The sequence below is a fragment of the Coccinella septempunctata genome, chromosome 8 (assembly GCF_907165205.1).
Source record: "Coccinella septempunctata chromosome 8, icCocSept1.1, whole genome shotgun sequence".
Taxonomy (NCBI): domain Eukaryota; kingdom Metazoa; phylum Arthropoda; class Insecta; order Coleoptera; family Coccinellidae; genus Coccinella; species Coccinella septempunctata.
The window spans coordinates 30,852,414-30,877,248 of record NC_058196.1 but is presented as its reverse complement, the minus strand read 5'-3'; the positions used below and the strand labels follow the sequence as shown (position 1 = coordinate 30,877,248).

The 24,835-nt window shown below is 39.4% G+C and overlaps 2 protein-coding genes across 8 annotated transcripts in view; one reads left to right on the top strand and one right to left on the bottom strand.

Annotated features, from left to right (window-relative positions):
* LOC123318517 overlaps window positions 1–24,835 on the top strand; it is a 76,601-nt gene that overhangs the window by 22,838 nt on the left and 28,928 nt on the right. The gene's annotated exons all lie outside the window — the stretch shown is intronic.
* On the bottom strand, window positions 1,632–24,750 carry LOC123318512 (protein transport protein Sec16B). Of its 7 annotated transcripts, none has more exons than XM_044905146.1 (22): window positions 24,569–24,750; window positions 24,038–24,173; window positions 23,480–23,857; window positions 21,938–22,302; window positions 18,728–19,343; window positions 17,041–17,177; window positions 14,459–14,711; window positions 14,165–14,382; window positions 13,563–13,676; window positions 12,196–12,583; window positions 11,894–12,140; window positions 11,667–11,836; window positions 10,309–10,644; window positions 9,974–10,249; window positions 9,687–9,918; window positions 9,426–9,562; window positions 7,734–7,763; window positions 4,315–4,545; window positions 3,678–4,008; window positions 3,408–3,622; window positions 3,018–3,042; window positions 1,632–1,915 (listed from the first exon to the last, which is right to left on the bottom strand). In XM_044905146.1, exons 2-21 carry the CDS (start codon window positions 24,134–24,136, stop codon window positions 3,022–3,024), a joined length of 4,794 nt encoding a protein of 1,597 aa, XP_044761081.1. In that variant the 5' UTR covers window positions 24,137–24,173; window positions 24,569–24,750; the 3' UTR covers window positions 1,632–1,915; window positions 3,018–3,021. The 7 variants fall into 7 exon arrangements, 3 of the variants coding, with proteins under 3 accessions (XP_044761081.1, XP_044761083.1, XP_044761082.1); XR_006538313.1 differs by lacking the exon at window positions 3,018–3,042 and adding an exon at window positions 2,203–2,379; XM_044905147.1 differs by lacking the exon at window positions 1,632–1,915 and adding an exon at window positions 2,233–2,379.

Sequence of the window (24,835 nt, the reverse complement as noted above, 5' to 3'; positions counted from 1 at the left end):
GTCACAGGAGGGCACACAGTCGCAAGTAGCCCTAAGAAATTATAAGTTTGAAGCCACCGATAGTTTGTTTTTTGAGTCTTTTTGTAGATTTATTCTCGGCAACGGGATACATCAATGATGAAGATGATGATATAGGGTAACCCATAAGGCCATCCTCACATCTAAGGAAGGTTAGGTAAAGAGAAAATTGAAAGTCAGAGTATCGGGTCCTCTCCAAACAAGTACAGCTCATCAGCAAACCTACACCTAGTGATGTTATGATCAAAGAAGTGAGCATTGAGAAGTTCCTTAAGACTCTGAAACTAGAGGACGAGCTGTAGATGACGTAGTGGTTAGAACACATCCTAAAGGGGAGCCTCAATACATCTTTTATGATCTTAGTGCTTACGTTGCAATTCCTTAAAATCCGCAAATCTACACAAAAGATTCCAGAGGTGTTTTTTTGTCCGAACTATGAAAATGAGACCATCATCTTCAATTGAAAATGAAGACCTTCTGTATTAATCTCGTTATGCAATTCATTTCCAAAAGGTATGGAGCAACAATTTCCTCGGTATGAAAGGCCCGCCGAGAAGTGTTAAATCTCGACGTTCATCACGTTTAATGCCAACCAACCATCAAACAAGCGATTCCTGAAACATCAAACCTGTCCGCCGATTCGAAGTGATAATAGAAAATGAATTATATCAAAGCCTGTAGGCGTTTATATCTGGCAGAAACCTGAATCATGGGCAATTTTTCTGACAAATCATTCTTTGATACGATGAGGAAAGAAAATGTGGGCAGGTATTCATACACACCAATATTAAGATGGATCTCTACCGGTAATATATTCCAGTTACACGCCGTGGCGTAGGTTTTGCCGTGAACAGGTTCTGCTGTCGGATTTATAACGCTTTTTATTAGTTTTCACAGAGTTGATTTCGGAGTAGAAAGGATTTTGGGAATAATTATAAAATTAGTCTGACTCAATCGTAACAAAAACATCTTAAATCATAAAAGGATTCGTTACTTTATGAACGGCGGAGCAGAAAATGTTTTAGAGCAGGGTTTGAATGAAATATTGCTGGTATTTCAATATATAGTTAGGGTAAATGTAATCTTCGCGACAAAAAATACATTTCTTTATTATCACATCATAAGCAGATATCTTTTATTTAGATTGATCCCCGGTACGTCACCTGGTGTCAGGTTTTGTTACTAAAGTTAGTACTCAGACGTTTGTTCAAGACACGGAGAAGATAATTGTAATTTTTAACTCATAAACCATCGTTCTCCTGGGGCTTGTAAATCTTCTAGCTTTTTTTTAATGATAACCTATATAAATTCACAATCAATTGAAACGTACACAAATTTCTCTCCTTGAAAGTGTTTAAAACAATCACATAATTGTATGTGATTATGCAACAGTCTCATTTTGAAGGTTACCCAATAAATTTGTATAAGGGATACACCCTTTTCGACTAAAAGTTCTGTTTCAAGATCAAATATGGTCCATCAACACTAAAAACCCCAGTGAAAACAGTTCATGTATGGAAAAATTCATTTTAAACCGCAGAATACATACCTGAAATTCAATAAAAGGCTTCTTCCATCACTTCACTACACCAGGAAGAAATAAAACTGCATCAGAGTTGTAATTCTTTTATTCCCTTACGATAGCATGGATTCAATATTGTCTTCAATATGTATAATGAAATATTTATAAACTACCATTACTCAAATTGTAGGTACATGATCACAGGATCCATAGAACTTTAAAAAATAAATATAACAATCTCAACAGAACAATTATTTAGCCATTACATTTTAAAATTGAAAGTTTACCTAGATACCCAAATCAGTTCTGTACAGAGTGCTTAACAGGTTCGAATCTTGTGCTAATCCTCCATCACCTTGAAACTCAACGACGCCCCTAGAAACAAAAAGAAAAATCACACCTTTAAATATATCCACACACTATTAACAAAGTTAATTGAAGTAAACTGCTTAAAATTTTATTTCAACTGAATTATATCCAAGATCTAGCTGAACCATTCTCCTTGAAAAATCCTGAAAGCCAAAAAGCTTGAAACTGCTCATATCCTAATGTTTATGAACCTCGCAGGGTCACCAACCAACAAATATGAGCAGTCCCAAATTTTCCGCTATAAAAGCACAAAGATACAGACAGACAGAAAAAAAAATAAAGTAACTACATACCATAACCGAATGCGATGTATGGGAACGTGCAACAAGCCATACCGTGTGTGGTAGGTGAAAAAGAAGAAGCAGGGGCGTGCGTCTAAGCTACCGCATCGGTCGATGCGGTTGCGGCTTTTGCCGCATATAGTACTGAACCTCCCTCGATAGCGAACTAGCCGAACTCCATCTAGATAACTAACCGTAACCACAACAGATAAGCCACACCAAGAAACTCGTGGTATCGTCGTCTATTTTGTTCTATTATGGGGGAGAAACAATCAAACATCGATTCAGTAATCGTTAAAGTGCACTATAAATCCTGCTTCGTCTTCTAGAGGAACATTTTGACATAAGAAAATTCAAAAGAATAAGAAATAAGAGAAATCATAAAATAAGATACATTTCATTCAGAAACTCAATATTATAATGATGTAAATACTTTAGACTTCTCTAAACAAAGGAGGGATAACACTTTTTTGAAATAGAACAAAATAGATCAATATCTGATTTCAATAAAAAAACAAACGTTATAATTAAGAAAATAAATTTATGAAAATAGTGAAACATGCAACAGAGTAGAATTGATGTTATTGCAACAACTTAGATGTTAAAGATGATTAGAGCAAAACAAACTTTTACTGAAGCAAAAGGAAGTTGTTAGGGAGTGTACTCATCAGATCAATATGAAATATCGTTAGAGACCTTCGTTTTTTTTTACTAACAATTATGAAAATAATTCGAATACCATTTAGTGATGGAAATATTAGCAAAAAATTCGTGAAAAAAGAAAAAGAATAACATGCAAACAAACGATATTATTATATCATTCTTACTTTTTTAGGACTTCTTTGACTTTCTCTGATTGAACAAATAAACGCATATTAATATTTCAAGATTAAATTGATAATACTAACGAATAAAAATATTAAGAATTGCTTTAAATTTCAAAGATTCCCGTAGGAATGCTTTTTTTTGGAATAAGTTCGAAATAATTCAAGAGTTGTACTATCAATCGAAGTTACAGTCTGAAAACGAGGCAATAGGATTGTTTAATTCTATAGTTGATCGTTTGAAACTTTTTTTGGGTGGTTTTCGTACTCAAAACATAACAGAACCCTTCAACATACAAATAAAGACCATCATTCGACAACTTAGGTGATAAATTTCGGAAAATTTACATAGAGTAGGGTTAAAATGAACACTTATATCTTTTGGCATCCTACCTGCGCCGATTCATCGTACTGCGGTCGTATTACGGGATTCCCCTGGGTTAAAAAATTCGTGGCTGCGTTGGGATCGGTCAATGGATGGGGAACGAGCAAATTCAACTGGGGGTTGCTGTTAGCAACGGGTACTTGAAACACTGGAAACGATGGCAACGCTGGTTTGGCCCCCGTACCGCCAGGGTTAAAAACGTCGATGTACGACTTCTTCAAATCTGAAAAACAACATTTTTCATTCGACTCACGCAGGGAAAAAACCAATGGACTTACTTCTACTCTTCTGTAGCTTGAATATGTTCGATGGTTGGGTGGCGCCATCTTGGGTAGGAATGCCGGGCTGCGTCTGCTGAGAATTGTTGATCGACGGAAGCTGTTGCGACGAAACGTTCATGTTGTTGTTCTGGTTGTAAGACATCGGATTGGCGTAACCTTGAGGCATCATGTTATTGTTGTTGTTGATATTGCCGGGTTGGGGTGTTTGGGGTTTAGGTACGGTGGGCATGAGATCCGACATTTTGGGCGGAGGCTTGACCTCGTTCGTTGTCGGGTTGTTGTCTTCGTCGACGTTCACCCATCTCTTCTTGTCCTCGTCCCACACGATCTGACAGAGAAATTTTGGATTTAGGGAATCTGTTGGAATCTACAGAACAAGCGACTCTACTAGTGGCAAATCTCGCAATTTAACTGAACCCAACTTTTCGGGAATTTTTCGAAGGTCAGCTTTTTTTTTTTCCAGGATAATTATCGTAGATCTAAATGTGATATATATTCTGATAGAGCAATTCTTCTAGTAATAAATCTGAGAAATTCATCCATCTCGGCGTAACCGTTCGGTCTTGACGAATTCCCAAGTGAAATTTGCAATTTTTTAAAAATGTCACCCCACAATATCACACAGTATACTCACGCTCGGATTCTTATCGTCCGGCAGCTTCATCTGGTTCTTGGGTTTCAGCGCCAACTTGCTGAAAATCCCGCCGAACCAGCCCGAACTGGTCTCCTTCGGCTTGGCGGGTTCCGACTTGACCGGTTGCTGCTTGTCTTTCAGCGCCCTCTCGTGTGGAAGCGGTTGGTCGTCGTCGAAGATCGATCTTCCCTTGTTCTGCCCCGGGATCGATATTTGAGGTTTTGCCTCCTCCTGCGAAACAGTACAGAGCGACAATTTACTATACTATGTGATCGTGCACTGTCGTTTATGCGAAGCATAGGTACATAGAGAGGAAAAGAGAGAGTGAAGGGTGAGTGTGACAGAAAACGTGTTAATTAACCAGTTTCCAAAGCCTACTACGCCATGAGGAGGCAGCAGGGATCTCCACATTTCTTACAATGTTTGCATTATTAAAAAGATTCGACAGTGAGATGGATAGAACTTTTTTGCAAATTGGGAGACCCCCGGCAGCCTCTTCATTGAAAAACTAGTATTAGAAAGGCTTTCATCCCACTAAAAGAGATTTAAAATCTTCATTTCAAAGCCCATTACAATTTTTTTCTGGAACCTGAAAATTCTGTTCTTGTAGATGTAGTGTAAATATTTTCGTATCTCATTTCGGTTGTTACTTCTAATTACAACAAACAAATCAAAGTTTCGATACGCTCATTTCATCATTTATTGAAAATAATTGACATACATAAAAAGCTTGTATAAAAAAAATATAAGATTGTACATTCAATAAGATCTATGCACTCCAAAATCTAAACTTCAACATCGTCTCGAGTAGTCAATCAGTTCCTTGATGTTCTCATCGAAGAAATTAACATCTTTTTAGTCTTTTCTGAACTCATTCGCAGTTATCAATGTTAAAATAGGGAGAATAAAAGTTAAATTCCTTCACTATATCAGCTGATATAAATGTTACTACAGGAAGTGATGAAAGGAAGTCGATAATCAACAAACTGATTTCTTTCTGAGGTACTTAGGTAATATTATGATGTAACCTACATAAACATGAACAACAATCATTTAGTCTATCACATCGAGTTACAAAATCTAATCGAAAGGAAAACTGTTATGATGGTTACAAGAATGTATTGCCTGATTATTTAGGAACAAGACTTAACAGTCTTTCTTTCTGTAGATTTCAAACAGGTGCATCAACAACAATAACAACAGTTCTTATGTTACAGAACAATTTTCTCTATTATTTATTTTCCGGAACATCTATATGAATTCATGTTTCATTCCGACTTCATCAGTAAATTGCTCCTTTTAGTCATAAAAGTCACCTCCAGTACGACATTCTATCGGAATGATACACGAGAACGGGAGAACGGCTCACAACCATTTTCTGTATAAATCCTACAAACTATATCTAATCTAGGAAGCCACCATCGATCACTCATACATTTAATTCTCACAAAAATTTAGAATAAATTTCCAAGGACCAAGGATACTAGAATTCCGGTTCACATCAGAGATACAGCTAAATTGGTACACCAATTCTTGATTAAATAAAAAGTTCAGCATCTGAGTCAACTTAACCTAACCTAACTACTCTGGTTATTGGATAATATCCAACGATGAAACAGAAATATCAGAAATTTGTACTACAATTAATTTCAGGACAATTGCACATTATAACAATGCTGGAATGAAAACTGGAAGGTAACTACAATAAATAAAAAATTATTTAGCAAACAGAGCTAACCTAACAGTCACATAACATGTGAACCAGAACTTTCAACAGGATGGAACATACAAATGGGTCGGTTTTGCGTAAATATTACAAAAATATATCCGTCTTTTTTGATTGTTTTATCAGTGATATTTCCAACCCTTCAAAGTCTCATCAAAATCACAATCCTAGAGCGTCAGATTTCGAAAAAATATATAAAAGACTCTCGAAATTGTCAAACGAAACCGGGTTTGGTTTGGATGGTAGACGTCTTCAAAAAACAACCGTCAGAAGAAGCCAATCAAGTAGCAAAACTTTATTCTCAATACATCGACGCTATAGTCTATTCGTTTAAGCAGGGCAATGACGTCACGGCCGGCGAGCAGATCAGCTTAGCCAACTCTGTAACAGTTATTACCGAAAATCCCCCAAACAAAACTAAGGAATTCCTGTAGCTGATGTTGCCGTATCTTTTTGCTAGATTACAGATGCGCCTATTGTCATTGTGCGTATTTTTTGTTCTATTTGTAATGAGAATGTGTTTAATGAAGCGTTAAAAACGATTAAAAGAGCTGTCATATTTCAAAAGCAACACAGAGTTGTACTTTTTAGAACATGTCGCCCTTTCTAAACAGTTCGCGATGCATGCAAACTTCAAGTTATACGCTGTCCATTGACGACTTTCCGAACAGACGTTGCAACTATGTCCCTGACGTCATTGTCTTGCCGAGGTTCGGCAGCATCATTTCTAATCTCAGAAGCGCCTCAGGCTACGCCCTACCCTCTAAAACTAGCCACCCTCTCAAATCGGCTGATCGATATCGAAGGTCTTCGCAGGTCCGTACTCCCTCACCTTCGGGGACTGACTCAGGGGGCTGTTATTGTTCCGGTCGAAACTACCCTTATCAGCTTTAACCTCGCCCTTGGTGGGGATATCGATGGGGAACGTGCCGCCAAATATCAGCGGTTTATAGACGATCTCCTTCTCTGAATTGCTCTTGAACAGCGAGTTCTTGATGTTGGCGAACACGTTCTTCCCGTTCTTCTTCGACCAAGCGTCCACCGTGTCCGCGATGATGTCGTGCTTGTGTTTGTGCTTCTGGTACTTGGTCATCTTGAAGTCCGTGTCGAACTCGCTGGCGTCCAGCGACACTCTGCTCTTCGGATCCACGTATCTGACCACCGTCTTCGACTCCGGCAGATCCAGCGACTTGTACTTGGTCAGTCGGCTGTCCTTCTTGTCGCACTTCATCGAGAACGTGTTGTATTTAGTCAGTTTGGTGTCGTTCTTGATCGTCACGATCTTCGAGTTGTTCTTATAGCATATCAGCTGGGATTTCTCCTCGTCCTTGTAGCTGACGCCCTTGCCGCCGTAAGCTTCGGACTCTGAGTCTGAATCCTTGGACGACGTCCTCTTGTACAGGTTCGAGTAGTTGGTGAGCGCGCAATCTTCCGCGCTTCTGATCTTCAGGGGGTACGCGCAGCCGCGGGCTACCAGTCCCGATTGGCCGTAATCGCTCTCGCTCTTGCGCTTCTTGAGCTCGTGCAGCAGGATGCCGCCTCTTTTATCGGTGTAGGTGACGGCATGCGTCGGGGACATGCGCGCGGACGCGCTGGGCGTCGTCGGGGAGCCGACGAAGCGCTTGCGCAAGGAATTCGAGGTGTCGAGATGCAGAGAGAAGGCAGAATTTGAGGAGGTTTTACTTGTACTTACTTCTGTTGCGTTATTTTGCACCGTGCCTGACTGCTCCAGATCGGGCACAAAATAAACCAAGTTAGAACAATTGGATACAAAAGGGAGAATAAACAAAATGGCATAAAGCATTATCAGGGATGGCTCACGAAGCTTGAGGATTAATTGTTTTAACTACTCGTCAACAAAACTGATACTGTTTGCACGTCAAAACGTTCTCGGTAAGTATACAATAAAAAATGTCAATGGCAGATTTCACCTTGTAATACCAGTGTTGCCAGATCTCAATACATAATTAGAAACTATGTCACGATAAAAACATGAACTCACTTGAGTCAAATAGGAGGTGAAATCGTACAAAATTTCCAATTCTCTATTTCGAAGCACCATGACGAGTGTATATCTCACCGACTGATCAAAACGAAATGAACTTCTTCCGATAATTTTTACTCTGAACACTTCCGCGTTGTTGTGAATGATTGATGAAACAATCGATAATATATCAGAGGGGGTTGTATATGAAGAAGTTCACGAACCTTTTTTGGGGGTATAAACTTAATATACGATTTATCGTGATCATTAGGATCAGGAAATGTATTAGTCGCTGAACACTATTTATGTCACAGGTTCATTATACGATATGAAAATACAGGTGGTGATCTGAAAATTTACTTTCATGGTATTAAAATTTTAAGACCAATTTATCAGTTTGAGGCAAGTATTTTTAGTTTTAGTCGAACAAGAAACTGAAAATCGTTCTCGGACTACTGATTGGAGAAGAATGAAAAGCTACAACCTTTGTAACAAACCAATAATTGTGTGAGAAAAAAGAGAGGTCTACTGAAGATCATGTACGAATGAGCATTCCACTAAAATTGAATAAGTTAATTTTTGAAAGCCCAAAGAAGCAAACAAGTTTTTAAATTTTATCTTTGAGCATATAAGGGGGTTATTGCTCTATATTGAGGGTTAATACTCAATAGTTTCAACCAAGAATTACCATTCAAAATAAATAGTATTCCAATGAGAGCGAAAGAAGTCATACTAGGAGTTGACTAAGTTATCTATGGATTTGACAGCCGTAAACTCTGTTGTCATTTGGAATCATAGATTTACGTGAAGCTAAGTTACAGGCTAAATGAACTTAATATATGCAATACTCGCTTCCACCAGCGAAGCCGTGATAAATGTTACAATTTATAAATAAAACTATTTGGTCAGGAATATTCACCTTTATGAGCCAATTCGCCTAAAAATGCAATAAAATTATTTTAATAAGTACCGAGGCCAGAAAATGGTAATTTACGTGTTCGTTGGATATAAATAACCCGCTCTGTGATCGCTGTCAACCTAACTTCCGCCAAAATTGACGTTAACACAATCTGACATCGATTGTCAAAACCCCGTAATTTTCTATGATCATCGATATCTGTCAGAAAAGAAATGAATTATTTAGGAAAATGTCAAAATTTTCCACTTTTTCGGTTCTTCGTGATTCAAAATAGGCGTATTGGTGTAGCGCATGGTCTTTAGGCAATTATTATTATTCACCCACCATGGTTTATTTAACCTTCTTGCACTCTCATTAGAAAACCATCCATACTCGGGTATTCCAAAAACTCTCCGAAACCATCTACGTTTTCAAGAATTTTTCCGCGAAAATATGAATCTTCAAATTTGAAAAATCGCAATTGACCAAAAAATTCGGCTTACCTCGCTCTGAGTATTCATCGACCCATAGTAATTCTGCTGATCCTGCTCCAAACTGTCGGTACTCTGCAGATTAGCACCCGCATCCCACTGCTGCTGATTAGACCAATAAGCTTGTTGGTCCGGATAAGACGTGAAACCTTCAAGTATAACAAAAACAAACCGATCATCACTAGAAACCGCCAATCACGCTGGAAGGTCACGCATGCGCCGCCGAAATTCCGACAGTCTGTCAACGAGAAAAGGGAAAATTCAACTGCTTACCCTCCAGTTGTTGCTGATCCACTTGCTGGTAACTATCCACAGATGGATCAAGCTGAGCCTGCTGATCGGACTGCCAAGGCGTCTGCGCGGGTTCACTTTGATACTGCTCTGGATATACCTGCGTGTGACTCCAGGCGGATTGACGTGCGGGGTCTAGAGTGCTGTCGTATAGGCCGGATTTGATGGTATCTGTCAAAGTCATATCGTTGCCACCGTAAGACGTCCGACCCGACTATAAAAAAAAACAATATTAAAAGTAGATCTACCCACGTTACACTTCGACTTACGTTGATGTTATCCAGCAAGATCTTCAGACTCTTCAACCACGTGTTGTCCAACCTGTTGTCATAGAACTGTTCGGCGTTGTCCTCTTCTTCTTCTTCCACGCTGACGGGATCGTAATACTTCAACCTGTCCGCCAAATTGCACACGTTGTTCACTAGACTAGATTGCACGTTAGATGGATTGTTCGTTATGTACAGGGCGACCCTTTCGAGGTAGGCGAGCGACTTCTGCAACAGTCCCCGATCGACCAGCCTTGTCGCCAGTAGGTACTTGTAAACCTGAAAAATCAACATCGAATACACTCTCCAGCAGCTAGAGGGCGCCACCCGCCACTCACCTGCAACTCTGGCAGCGTGAACTCCGGATCGTTCAGGCTGCACGCGTACTCGTAGATCTCGGTCATGTGAACCGCCTCGTTTGTGGCGAAATGGACGAAAGGCTTGTTGTGGTTCGCGCCGAGCAGCACCATCTTCACGCCGGCGGTGCCGTAACGGCCGAAGCCGACCTCGGCCATCAGGTAGCAGAACTGGGCGGCGTACAGGCTGCCCCTGGCCATCAGGGTGTCGCCCATGGCGGCGATCGCCTTGCGGTTCAGCTCCGGCTGGAGGGAGGAGTTCGAGAGCATCATGGCGAGATGGGGCCTCCAATCGCCCCATTTGTCGTCGGCCACGCACTGGAAAAATCGGAACCGTTTGGATTCGTCGACGATACACCAACGGCATCCGCCCACATCGAGTCGAGAATGAGCGCGAGGTTGCCATCGTGAATTGTAGTGCTTACCTTAGGTCCGTTTGCACCAATCCCCCTTAAAAGGAGTACTTAACTAAGCCTCGTTTAAAGTTAAGGGACGCTTAATTTTATTCCCAGTTGCACGACTGTGGCTTAATAGAATCTTAAGTAAGGGGCCCTTAAGTTTTTATATCTAGTGATATTTCAGTTTTTTATTTTGGTGCAACTTCATCCTAGTCCGATAAAGCCATTTCATTGGTTGGCCGGTTGCCGATGATCGTTGTCATTTCATTAACCTAACTTTATTGTCCTGTCAGTCGGTGTCAAGGATATTATTATAATATTATCAAAGAGTAACAACTTTTGTTGTTGAATTAACATTCATAATGATAATGATTGTCAAATAAAAGGTTTCTGAGTTTATATAAGTACAACACTTTCTTTGTAAGGTCTTGTGTGAATTTGTTTCACTAATGTTGAAGAGGAACGTGAAGAAAATGTCTTTATTGCCCTTGTTAGTACGAATACGGTGAATGATTGCCAAGCAAGTGGTGGTAATTTACGAAGGACACTCAACTTCTCAACAGAAGAAAAGAGTTTGTTGCTAACTATAGTATGATTTGTGACACCAAATTGAAAATTAAAAAAGACTGATGTCATTACAATAAAGGCAAAAGAAAAGGCTTGGTATTCAGAAATGAATTCATTCAATTTTCAAAATCCATCAAATATGGGAAGTTCTGCAGCCAGTTCAAAAAATTATTTTAGGTTAGAATCCCGCCCTTAAATACCCAAGTAGTCATTACAGGAGCGCTTAAATTTAAGGCTAGTTTTAGCCATTTAAATGTCACTTAACACTTGGTGCAACGTAATTTAAGTTAAGGGTTCATTTTAAGGGTCACTTAACACTAAGTGCGTTTGGTGCAAACGGGTCTTACTCCTACTAAGCCTTAACCTAAAACTCACGCTGACGGCTGAAGGTATCCTTCCGGACAACAGCTGGTAAAGGGTTTGAAGAGGATCGTTCATCGTCAACCCATTGGCGAACCTGACCATCACGTTCGAATGGGTCCTCTTGCCCAATTTACTAGCCAGGAAGAGTGCGTGTCCCCATAGACCGTGCTTCATGGCCCATTCTTGAGGAAAAGACCGACTTCAGTTAACACAAATAAGGGTTAGTCACCTCGACTTACCTAGGGCCTCTTGCTCCGAACCGTACAGCAGGTATTCCCTGAATTTGTTGGTGATCTCTTCCTCCTTCAGCGAAGACATTGAACTGAAATTGCCACCGTCGGAGACCTGGGGTAGGCTGGCCTCCGATGTAGCCTGCGCGTCTCCCGCGGTACTGCTTATGTTGGAGAGAACGGACGAAGGTCGTGCGGGTAGGCTTTCCGTCTTGTTCTTCAGGAGCAATTCGGCTATGTCCGTACCGACCACTTTCTGGAATTCGCGGAGATGTTTCATCGTCTCGACAATGATCGTAAAAGAAACTTACCCCATTCTGCCTCAGCAGCAAAATCAGCAATTCCCACATCAGGACGTACGAATCCGGATCGCAAACGTCCAATTTGACGCTCTTGATCTTGTTCTCGCAAAACTCGATCACCGTCTTCTTGTGCGTGACGCCCTTCGCCAGCGGTCCGGGGTAATTGGACAGCTCCTTGTACTCGTCGTCGTTCTGCAGATAGGCCTCCAGGCTGGCCAACTCCACCAGGGCCGGCTGGCCGTCTTGCGGGTAGTTCGGCAGCACTTTAACCACCACGCCGGAGGCTATGGACGCCTTTGTGTGGGCGGCAATGAACTTCGCGGGCGTCGTTCTGCCGGTTTTCGCCGACGATCTATCCAGCGCGAAGGAATCCGTTTGATCCTTGTGCCTGGAGTAACTGCGGAACAGGTTAGATCGCTTGAAATCCTTCCGAGATCGATCTGTGTTACTGATGTTAGGTTAGGTGAGTTGAGAAGTGTTAATGTTGAGTTTACACCGGGAAATTTAATTAATCGTGATTTTTTCCATCAAGCACGAAAAAAAAGCCTCCAACATGAACCCTTCAGCTAATCAACTGGAGTGTTCGGTATAACTTCAAAAGTTCTAGAAAGTCAACTGAATTTATCTTCATTTTATGGTTTATATCGATGGTGTTGATGTATATAATGGGATTAATGTTAGTTCAACTACTGAAAAGGTTATATCAAGCAACAGTTACAGAGTCCAACTTGAAATAATGATACAGAACATGCACGATCTAGCATACATGAAAATGTCTCTTTGCAAGCATGAAGATAATCCAAATTAACATTGAGAATAGAATCATTTACCAACTAAACTACGATCTCCTTCAAGTTCGTGACAACTTTCAATCGATCTAAAACTTCCCTATGGCCCCTGTTATTTTCTACAAATAATACTCAATATTCAATGGACTTAACACAGATTAGAATTCAAGAATAGTGTGAGTGAATAAATACAAAGAGGGTGATTTTAAATGAGATTTTTCGTGAACAAAAGGCGAAGCTCATCAAAATAAAGGCACAATTATTTATTTTAATGAGTTATACCTGAAGACTCAACTCTGAAACCACCCTGTATATAGAAAAAATCCTTGTTGCTGTATTGAGTATCATGAATTTCCATAAAACTGCCACCAAAGTTCGAAACCCATATTAAACAACCAAATATATACATTAAAGTTGAGTTAGCAACCGAAAATCTTGAATACTTCGATTCGAAGAAACCTAGACGGTTATCAAGATCTTTAGTCGGACCAACCTCTGTTAAAATTCCTACTGAATACAAGAAATTACAGATAGTGGGGTTGCATTTTATAATTTTCAGATGGCATTTTTTTTGTTGGGGGGTCTCACCTAGACTCGTCCAGGTCGTAGTGACCCGATATACTATTCGTTTGCGATTCTCTGGCGTAGTAATCTGCCATGTATGGCACGCTTGCGTGACTATAATAGCTCTGCCTGGTAAACCTAGGGATAATAATTTCAACAGATGAAATGCTTCGAAAATTCTTCGTGTTCAATAGTCATTTGTCGATAAAAACATTTTAAGTGTGATAATTGCTGCAGTTTAGACTCGGCAGAAGTTATCAAATAAAATGACGTTTGAGGTTAGGACAAGATGTTAAATGATCAGCACAATGTACCTGTTGAGATGAAAAGTTCGGAATTATGAATATCAAATTGATATGATTGAATTGAAACGAAAGTGACAAAGGTGAAAAAAAGTGGTAAATATCGATAAATTTCAAAAGTTCATTTGATTTTTCACCTTTTCACTTACAGACCTTCTTGTGAGCTCCGAAGTATCGATAATTTACCAGTAATTTCGTTCAATCAGATAACCTTTTGAATATTTTCGCATTTAAGCGTCAACTTTTTTGAAAAACGAGAAATTCCTACTGAAAAACCGCATTTTTCATGAGACGAAGTCAACTGATTAAAGATACGTCACCTACCTGTCTTTAGTAATATCACCGTTAACCGAACTCCTACCAGAGTGCACTGAAGACCGATCGTCGGGCCTATAACCTGTTTGATGCCTGCCAGCGTGCTGTTCGTAATATTTCCTGTAGATTTCTGCGTACGCTTGCGGGTTAGTCCTGCGCAAATTCTCGTAGTACTGGTACTGGTACTGTTGGTAGTACGGGTTGTAAGGATCGTAACCACCGTAAGCCTGTCCAAAAAAAAAAAAAAGAAAACCATCGAACCGATCGAAAACACCAACAACCACGAAAAACGACAAAACTCACAGGCATGTTGTAGGGGTTATAGGGATCCCTAGGCCTTCTATCCTTTTCCCTTTCTCGCTCCCTGGGTCTGTCCCTCCGCCGGTCTTTCGGGTCTTTGTCGGACCTTCGACTGCCCCTGTACATCGAATCTTGCATGGAATCGGACCTGCTGGAAGGTCTACTGGAACTTTCCTCTTTGTAATCAGGGTATTTGATCCTATCGTCTACGTCCCAAGGGTATTCGCTTTTGGCTTTTGGTTTTCTATACCTTGAACTTTTGTGGGAAACAAAATGTTTGTTTTTGATATAGAATGCTGTAGTAATTTTGTTATTGTGACAATTTTCTTGGGAGCAAATAAACATTATTATTATTATTATTAGTTCGAAACATAGGTTATACAGACTATCTGAGCTGCAGTGAAATAAGTGAAATAGAATGATTTTTTTTTTGTATTCGTATAATTCACTAGGCTGAAGGACTTCGGTCGATGGCCATTAAAGAACAGTTATTATTATTATTTTTAGGTTATACATTGCGCAAAAAAATTAACGCACATTCTGAAAATCTCAATTTTAATGAGAGTTAACTCTACATTGACTTTATAACTTATTTTTTATGTTCTCTCGGGAAGGTTTTGAACGAAACAAGACACATTAAATGGAAGAGAAATTCAGGATTTCACCGAATCTTAAGTGAAAGTAGAGAAATGAACAATTTTCAAAATACTGAAATGCTGATAAGTGATTTAATGATTGGTACTTCCACCCCTTGCGTTAATTACAGCTCGGCAACGACGGTTCATACTCAAAATGAGTGATCTTAAAATGTTCTGATCTAATCCTTCCCAGATTTCTCCGAGTTGGATTCCCAAGTCATTAAGAGTAGCTGGATGATTTTCTGAACTTCTCAGCCTTCTATTGAGGTTGTCCCAAACCTGCTCAATCGGATTGTGATCAGGACTTCTTGCTGGCCTTCCATTCGAGAGACTTCAACCTCTTCAAGGTACTCCTGAACGATGCGCGCACGATGGGGTCTGGCATTATCGTCCATAAAAATGAAATTTTCACCAATGTATGGGGCAAATGGCACCACATGCTCTTCAAGAATGTTCCTTATATACTTATCAGCATTCATAGCTCCATTATCAACGACCACTAGGTCTGTGCGAGCAGTCAAAGATATTCCACCCCATACCATAATCGATCCTCCCCCGAAACCAGTAGTATTCAGGAAATTGCACTGAGCATATCTTGCATGTGGACATCTGTATAAAACGTCGATCACAATGGTAGAGGCAGAATCTAGACTCATCTGTGAAGAGAACTCTTTACCAATCGGCCTCTTCCCAATGGATATGCTCTTTCGCAAAATCCAAACGCGCCCTTCGATGGGCTGAGGAAAGAGCTGGGCCTCTTGGCGCGACACGAGGCCTTAAATCATATTCTCTGAGGCGATTTCTTATTGTCTGAGTGCTAATTTGCACCTCATGAGTTTGCTCAAGCTGAATTTGAGGAGGCGAGCGGTTGCAAACCTTTGTCTCAACGAAGAAACTCTCAAGTAACGTTCTTGAATGGAAGTTATTACCCGTGGTCTACCCTATCCCGGTCTTCGGACATTCATACCTGTCTCCCTGAATCGCTGCAACATTCTGGACATACTTGTATGGGAAACTCCAAACCTTTCTGCAATTCTTGTGTATGTCCACCCTTCTTCTCGCAAAACTACCGCTTGGGCACATTCCTCTTGGGTCAAATTGCGTGTTTCGCGTGGCATAGCGATCGAGTGTAGAAAATCAAACGAAAGAAAAACTGTTGATCACTAGAATTGATCGAGAACAACTGATTTTAGAATGGAGCCAATACATTCAAAATCTGATAATATCTTTTTCTACAAGCGTGCGCGTTCAACCTTTTTCCCGCACGCATTTCAAGTTGCAAAGAGTCACTTTTCCAAAACGTGCGGGAAAAACGCCTGCTATTTCTTTCCCGCACGCATTTGCGTGCGGGAATGGATTAGCAGGGGTTTTTCCCGCACGCAAATCTTATAGAACAAACTAAATTCTATCATGTCTCTATGTACCGAACGTCAACGATGAGTAACCCATGGTAACGACATGCAGAATTACGTCTGTCATTTTATATGAATTAATCAAATGAGATATGATCTGTATCGTGCAATTGATATATATTTATATATTTCAAGCGCTTGTAGAAAAAATATTGTTCCTAACTCTTGCGGAAAGTGTCTTGCCCGCACTCAACTGCTTACCCGAACTCTGCTTCGCATCGTTCGGGCAACGGCAGTTTCGTGCGGGCAAGTATCACTTTCCGCACTTGATAGGAAAATAACTATTTTTTATTCCTGCTGGGAAAAAACATCTGTATTGAAGAAAACCGTTGAAAGTGGATAACATATGCATGCATAATTCTGATAAAAATAATTATCATTGAGAACACCTTCAGTTGTAGAATAAATTGGAGATTTCCATAATGTGCGTTAATTTTTTGCGCAGTGTATATTTTCTGTTTTTTTTTTCTTTTCTTTTCCTTCCTATTTTTTTTAAATTTATCTAAGTCTAGTCTAATCCAAAAAAGATGTTTACTTTCGTTCTAATTCATCTCGTATCCTCACTAGCTCCTTCCCTACACTAGGATACTCTTCGAATACGTCGTAATGCCTATTGCGATGTTTGCGCCTGTCGTAACGTTTGTCCCTCGACGTATCCGGCGAGACGTGATCCTGAAACGGGGGTTAATCAGACCCGCGTCAGAGCGGAATTCTTACTAAAACCACAGCCGTCTTTAAGGAGAGCCTGGTTCACGATTAAAATGCAACGTCGCAGTAGGGCCGACTCTATCATGTCCTTGATACGCATGACGCTTGCAATTCGTAAGTTTAGTTGGTGAATAACCGCGTCGGCGTGAAGTTTTTGAAACAAGTAGTATGAAACTTGTGAAATCTTGTGGCTTCTCAGTTTTTTCGTACTGTTATACATTAAAGTGAAGAGTGTAAGTAGTGTTATAGTGCATTTTGTATTGGATTCCTTTTTTTAACCGTAAGTACATAGCCTTATGAACTTCCGTGAAGAAGCCATTTTCAATCATGGTCAAGAAATGTTGTGTACCTTCTTGTAAAAGTAACTATTTCTTAACCCAGAAAGACCGTTATGTGAGTTGCTTCGGTTTCCCCAAAAATGAAGAAAGGAAGCTTTTATGGCTCAAATATATCCCACGAAAAAATTTCGTTCCCACCGTTCATAGTGGTGTTTGTGAAAAACATTTTTGAAGAGTCCGATATAATCAGATATGATAAGCATTTACAGCCGGATGGTTCATTTAAACTCATATCATTAAGATCTCCAAAATTAACAGAAAACGCGGTTCCAAAAATTTGTCCAAATTGTCCAGCTTATCTTTCAAAACCAGTTCATAAAAAAAGAAAAGATCCACAGTCTAGAAGGAATACAATTTTAAGTAGGAACAATAATGAAATCGAGGCTTTTTCAAATTCCGATAAAGATTTTGATGATCTAATTAATAATTATTTCATGTTTGAGAATATCATGTTATGTTTAAGAATAGAATATGTTATGTTTGAGAATATCATGTTATGTTTAAGAATAGAATATGTTATGTTCGAGTATGTTGTATTGTATTTAAAAATTATGTTATGTTTGAGTATATTTTGTTCATTCAAAGTACATAGTTTATTGAGTTGATTGTGAAAAATGTGTAACTGAACTTGTTCAACCGAATATGTCGATTCATTTCTGCAATATGTTCACATTCCTATATACATGTCCCGTTCACTCGCTCCTTCAAGTATTTCATGATCGGTTTTATAACTTCATTTACACAATTTTATGGCAAGAGAAACCCCTACACCTTCCCGTGGTTCTTGCTGAACAATAAATTGAAAAACAAATATCATTTGCCTAAAATAAAATGAAAATCCTTTCATTTGATTTATGGAGGGTAGAGAGACTCTCTACCCTCCATAATTTGATTTGAAAATTATTTCAGGAATATTTGCCGAATTCAATTCTTGTGCAAACTATTATCTCCGCTATGAATTCAATTTATTGAATAAGTAGAGCATCATACTATATTCTTTCAAGATTTCCGTCAAAAAAACATTTCAATAATCATTTAATAACGTTTATAGGATTCGGAAACGCAAGCATACAGCGCTACGTACAAAACTAAAGTCGGCCCACCAAGTTGGCCAATCTGCAGCGTTGTCAGATTGTGTTCCAGGCTTTCTCTATAGACGGCTGTGCTAAAACTCACCCTTTCCCTCCTATCATCCCTCCTTTCTCCCTTATACCTCCTATCTTTCCTCTCCCTAAGGGGCGTCTTGCTCCTCTGCTCCGCCTCGCTCTCCGAAGAATCCTGTCGTCTCGCCTTCCTCCTGGGCTCGGGTTTTACGGCCACGTCGTTAGTCTCCTCCGTCTTGCCGACTGTCAGGTTCCGAATGATGGCCGCAATCGACCCTATTTCCAAATCCGCATGCTGACCACCGCCCCCGGCGTGGTCGTCGATCTGATTCTCGAAAGACTTGTCCCTGGTCCTCATGGTTTTTTTGCCGTCGGCGTTCGTCGGCGAGTTGCTACTACCTCTGGGCTCCCCCTCTTCGTCGGCCGCCCCGATCGTCTCCGACCTGTCGGCGGCCCCAACGGGAGGCTGAGCCGTATTACCCGGGGGCGCTGAGGTGGCGGGAGGAGTGTCCGCACCTATCGTGGCCGATCTCACCCCGCCGAATTCCGGCTCGGAGTCTCCCAGGATCATCGAATGGTAGAGGACTTGCCTGGTGGCGTTCTCGGGGGGGCTCGACTTTCCGGGCACCATCCTGCGTAGACCTCCGAAGGGTCTTAAACATGGCCCGAACTTGGATTCGAGTGAATTGCTGAAAGGGAAGATCGACTTCTGATTTAACTGTTAAAATCATTTATCCATAGATCAACTATAACCTAAGCTGATAGATAGGCCTGAACTCCATTCACATTTATTTTAGCAGTCGGTTGGCCGTGGAATAATTTTCTCGAGTTTTTGTGACCAGAAACGGAGTAAGGTTGGCACTCGTGAAATGTCGTTGATGTCATAACGCCGTTGCCACAACTAATATCAATTTTTATTACGATAATGCCGAAAGTGATTGAAAAAAGAGACAGGGTTTCAGGAAGTGCTATGTAGAATTCAGGTCCGCTCATTCAAATAGTTATACCCTGATGTTCTGAAATCCACAATACGTCGAACAGTAGCGAACATATTCAATATAAGAGAATTTATGTAAGTTTCATCTGAATCTAAAAGACTTATATTTCAGCTGAATATTTCCACAATCAGAAAGATTATGAATGAAGACGATGGCAAAGAATTTCCATCTATTGGGAGACCCAAAAAAGTGGTGGCATTTGAGTATTTTATGTTTGAGTGAATTAATGCGAAAAGTTCACTACAGGATTTTCGATTAATGTCATCGTAGAATAAGTTCCCGAAAATTGATTAATCTATTTTTCATTCGACTTGTCCTATACATTGTAAATGCCTTAAGGTACCAATAAATACCTAATTATTATTATTATATCAATGCATCAAGATGAACAGCCACAAATACGCGCCAGTTGTCCTGTTAATTGTTTATTCATGTGAAATTTTTGTTCACAAGTGAAGTTCATCTTGCCTTGAAACTTCCTTTAATTCCTTTTACTTATATTGATGCAAGATGATTTTTGTTGGAGAATTTAACATTCTTGTAATTATCTGTTAATTCCTCCGAGAGATACCCATTCCCAACCACTGCATCATATGCATTTCATCTTCGGGTTAATATTTTTGAAATCTACAACTGATGTAACGTAGTCAAACTTTAGCCAAAGAAGATAACGGACATTAACTCTCCTCAAGCTAGTGCATATTATGATATTATACTGATATCTTGTATTTTCCACGCAAATAACTGGGTTTGGTAGGCCTTCAATCAGTTTGTATAAACTTCAATTATGTTCGTCACATATTTTCCGAAGAGATTCGACATATTAGAGAGATATGGAAGAAGCGTATAACGCGAACGTACGTTGATAACGTCATGCGGTAATGGAATAACGTCTTGCGCTATCTAGCTCAGATTTTAGTCGTATGGAAGATACGAATTTACGTTATTAGCGTAAGCAACAGATGATCGGTAAATGTCAAAGTTTGTTGTCGATAGGTTATGCATTTTGGGTTGATTTTGTGCTGTTTTTATGAATAATGTGCGTTATCTACAGGAATTTTTGTTTGTGGAGGTGGATTAAACTGTATTGAAAAATACCTGTTCACAGTGATGCTTTCATGATTTTAAAATAGACATGGACCTTTAAGTGGCCACTATAGTTACTAAGAAAAAATTGGAATATCATCTGGAGGATATGTAGAGATAACGTAGAATTATTTGTGTACTGCTTTACTGCCATTAACCTATAAGCCAATGTCCAATCTAGATGTTTCTACTTTTATGAGTCTTAATAAAAAAATCTCGAATTGAACCCTTTATATTATAACAAGTTACATAGTTCATAATCAACAATATGGGATTGAAATAGGTACTCAGAATTAAACACTAGGATGAAAATTTCTATTTTCATTCGACTCTTCCTTTCATGTGACCCATTAATTGAAGATATACACTTTTACCTTTGGTTATTAGATTATTCTTGAGGAACTCATTCAGTCTCTTCTGCTCTTATAAAAAATTCGATTCAATGTCGATTAAGAGGCCCCTTTTTCATAACATAACCTACTTCTGTCAAAACAAACGGAAAAATAGTAATGCGCAAGGCAAGAAAACGACGTAAATTACGATAACGTTCAACGTTATCCACCCGTAAATTACGGCATGCGGTAACGTTAATACCGCCCGCTATTCTGAAAATGGAAATACGCATGCGTCGTAACGTTATTAGCGCTTGACGTTATTACCGCATGACGTTAAGGATGCTTCCATATCTCTCTATTGATAAAATACGTAAAACAGAAACTTTTACGTTAAACGGACAACATAGCGTTGATTTAAAACCAAAAAATGTTTTGACAAGCTTCATAACCCCACATTTTCGTACTATAGGGTACTCTAACGATTTGTCAAAATCAGCTGACCGTTCGTTACCGTGGGGCACACAAAGCTTTTTATTATCACTGTAAAGAGGCATTTCTGAGAAAATTTCAGTCTAATCACTTTAATCTAACGTTGGAAACAACATTCATTCTAAAAACATGCACAAAACACAATACTTCACTGAAACAGCATGCGAATCAATGGAGGGAAAAGCTTGTGTGCCCCACGGCAACGAACGCTTAGCTGGATTTTGACAAATCGTTATAGTTCCCTATACAGAGTGAAATGTGTCAAATTTCCATGGCCAAGCGAGTGCCAAAATGAAAGTGAATGGAGTATACGTCTATCGAGAACCAGCACTTACGTAACCTAACCTAACCTAACTCAAAATCTGAACTACTCACATGACGTCGTCGTCAACGACGCCGACGTCCGAATTCTCTGAAACCCCCGCGTTTTCCTCGTTCTGCTCGTTTTGGCCCAGCACCATCCTGCTCAGACCGGGCGGCGGTTCGTCGTTGAAGTTCTCCACGTTGCCGCCGTTCTCCTGATGTTCCATCTGGCCCAAAACCATCCTTCTGAGACCGGGAGGGGGCAGGGCGTCCTCCTGCTGAGGCCTCTGGTCTACGACCTCGGTTTCTTGAAGGTAGCCCAGTTGGTTGGGATCGGACAGCTGTCCAGTTTCCAAGTACTGGTTTCGGTCGTTTATGACCGTCTCGTTGTTGTCTTGCCAGTTCTGAAAAGGGCTGGGCCTCTGTGGTAGATTCGGCTGAGGAACGAAAAGAGACAAGGTTTTAACCATCTTTCTGGTTTTTGAATTAGAACTTCAGATTTGTGGAATATTTTCAGTGGTTTGCCGAGACTTAGTAATACTCGAGATTATTGAACTGGAAGTCGTTAACACTGTTACCGTCATAATTACTCATTATTTCTGTAGGTATCAACAATGGAACTTTCTAAATTTCCAATTTTTAAATTAGTGAAAAAGAAATAGAAATGAAAATTCTATGTCGAACATGTTAACTAACATGCCGAGGTGATTAATAATGTTCAGTTGGGTTATGTACACATATTTCTCTAGGAAGACCACCTGACTGCTTGGACTCTACAGACAGCGCTCGATTTTGTTAATAACTTTTTTATACGTTATACAGTTTTTCATGGTACTAGTCCATACTCCGTCAAGGTAGCAATTTAGGAGATATTAATATTGAAAAATTGAATTTTCTTAATATATTTTAACAACTCCGATGGTTTTTTTAGTCCTCTCGAAGTAGCTGATCCGAAATGCGGTGTTGTATCTACAAGTCCAAAATAGACAAGTTTTGCGTCGACGCTAAGACTAAATTTTCAAAATTAGAATTTCAAATCATGGAAAAAAAAATCGAATCATTTTATGATGGAAGTAGATTTCAGCGCTAATCCCAGTATTTAGAGCCAATTTTTTCGTGGTTATTTAGAGATAGAGATATTTAGAGAGAAAAATCTATTGGTACAAATCTCGATCTTAGCAAACTTCTACATTAGATTTTTTTCCAAGAAAAAATCGGCAATAACATTCAAGATATGCACAAGTATAGTTTCATCTTTAAATGGCCTGATTTTCTCTTCATTACAAATTAAATTTTTACTCTTTGCATTTATCTAAATTATAAACAAAGAGGAATCTTAATCTATGTTATAAACCATAGAAACAACCCAAAATTTTCGATTATTTTATGGTTCTGGCTAACTTAACCTAGAAAAATCTTAACATGTAGAAATTCTATGGGGACTATTCAATATTTAAAAATGAATTACTAAACTCCTAAACTACGAGTTTCAGGAGTTGAGACATATCAATTGATTTCTTATGAAAAACTGCATGTGCTCAAAATTCACATTCAATCATTCTAGAACTTTTAACCAATATCCAAACTGAACAATTTCATGTGGAATTCACTTACCGCGTTATAAGCTTTAGCAACAGCTGAATTTGTGATAAAATCTGGCTGTTCAGAGTTTTCGGGCGGTGTTTCTAAATTGACCGACTGACTGAAATGCTGGGAATAAGCATGCTGTCGGGGAGGATACTCGTTCTGAGGATTAACACCTTGCATGAACTGACTGGATGTCATGGAGTTGTTAGTAGTCTGCAACTGCGCTCTTTTAAATGGATTGGTTATGTCTTCCTGAGGTATCAGAGGGGTTGTTGCTTGGGATGCAAACGTTTGGGGAGGAATGTATGGCATTTCTTGCAACTGGATCAAATTGGGGCTGCTATTCCTGATAATTTCCCTATTTTCGGTGTAGGCATAAAAAGGTGAAACATTCTCTGTGGAAAACTAGAAAGAACAGCGTTGTTAATTAGGTCAGATGAGGAGCTTGAGTATAGTGCTGTTAAATTTTAGAGCACCAACATGAAGTGGTTACTGAATTTGTTTATATTTCAGATGATATTACATGAAATCAAGTATGAATATCAAACACATTCAACAACGTGAAAACTAAATATATAAGCTTACTGTCTGATTTGGGTTGAACATAGGCACAGGCTCTGAAGGTTGTCCCATATATCCGGGGTTTGGGGTGCTGTTTTGACCCCTTTTTCTTAACCACGACATCACTGATAACACTTAAATCACACACCATGAAACAGAACTGAAAAGCAATAAACAACTTTCACTTTCAATCCTAGTTACAACAATATTTCAATCAATTTCTTAGCAAAAAGTGCACTAGAGTAAAAGATACAATAATATATTCGTTCGGCTTTTAGGATTGATCAAGAAAGTATTGTTTTCCCAATAAATGGGTTTGATACAGGTGAAAAATACACTACAAAAACATTTAAACTGGAATGTTTTCACTGACAGAAGAATGTCATTGAATATCACTTCAGCTTGATTGCAAAATCAATTATCGCTATACTTTCATTTTGAAGGACAAAATACATTAAGGAATTCAATCTTTTTTCGAGTTACAAATCATTCTTGGGAGTGCTCAGTGCAATAGGATAAGGGTAAAGTGAATAAAAAAACATTACACCCACTCACAGATCGATAAAAATTGCTAAGGCAGTTTGAGGCTTTTAGTGCTACTTCTCTATACTTTCATGATTATATTTGTAGCGAAACAGCTATTATCTCAGCATAATTTCATAAACCTAATTTAAATACAGAAAATCTGGAAGTATTGTATTTTTCCTACGTGTACGTCAGACGTCACACCCCACCAATCCATTCATTGTCATTGTTGTCAAAATTTTGAAAAGGGTACAATAGAACTACTCTACAATTAAAAGCAAAGAGGTTAATCTTGAT

Coding starts and splice junctions, on each gene's coding strand:
- LOC123318512 (XM_044905146.1), bottom strand. CDS start 24,136: ATGTCGTGGTTAAGAAAAAGGGGTCAAAACAGCACCCCAAACCCCGGA. Junction 13,677..14,164: donor GGTGATATTACTAAAGACAG/GTAGGTGACGTA, acceptor TATTATCCCTAG/GTTTACCAGGCAGAGCTATT. Junction 10,250..10,308: donor TCACGCTGCCAGAGTTGCAG/GTGAGTGGCGGG, acceptor TTGATTTTTCAG/GTTTACAAGTACCTACTGGC.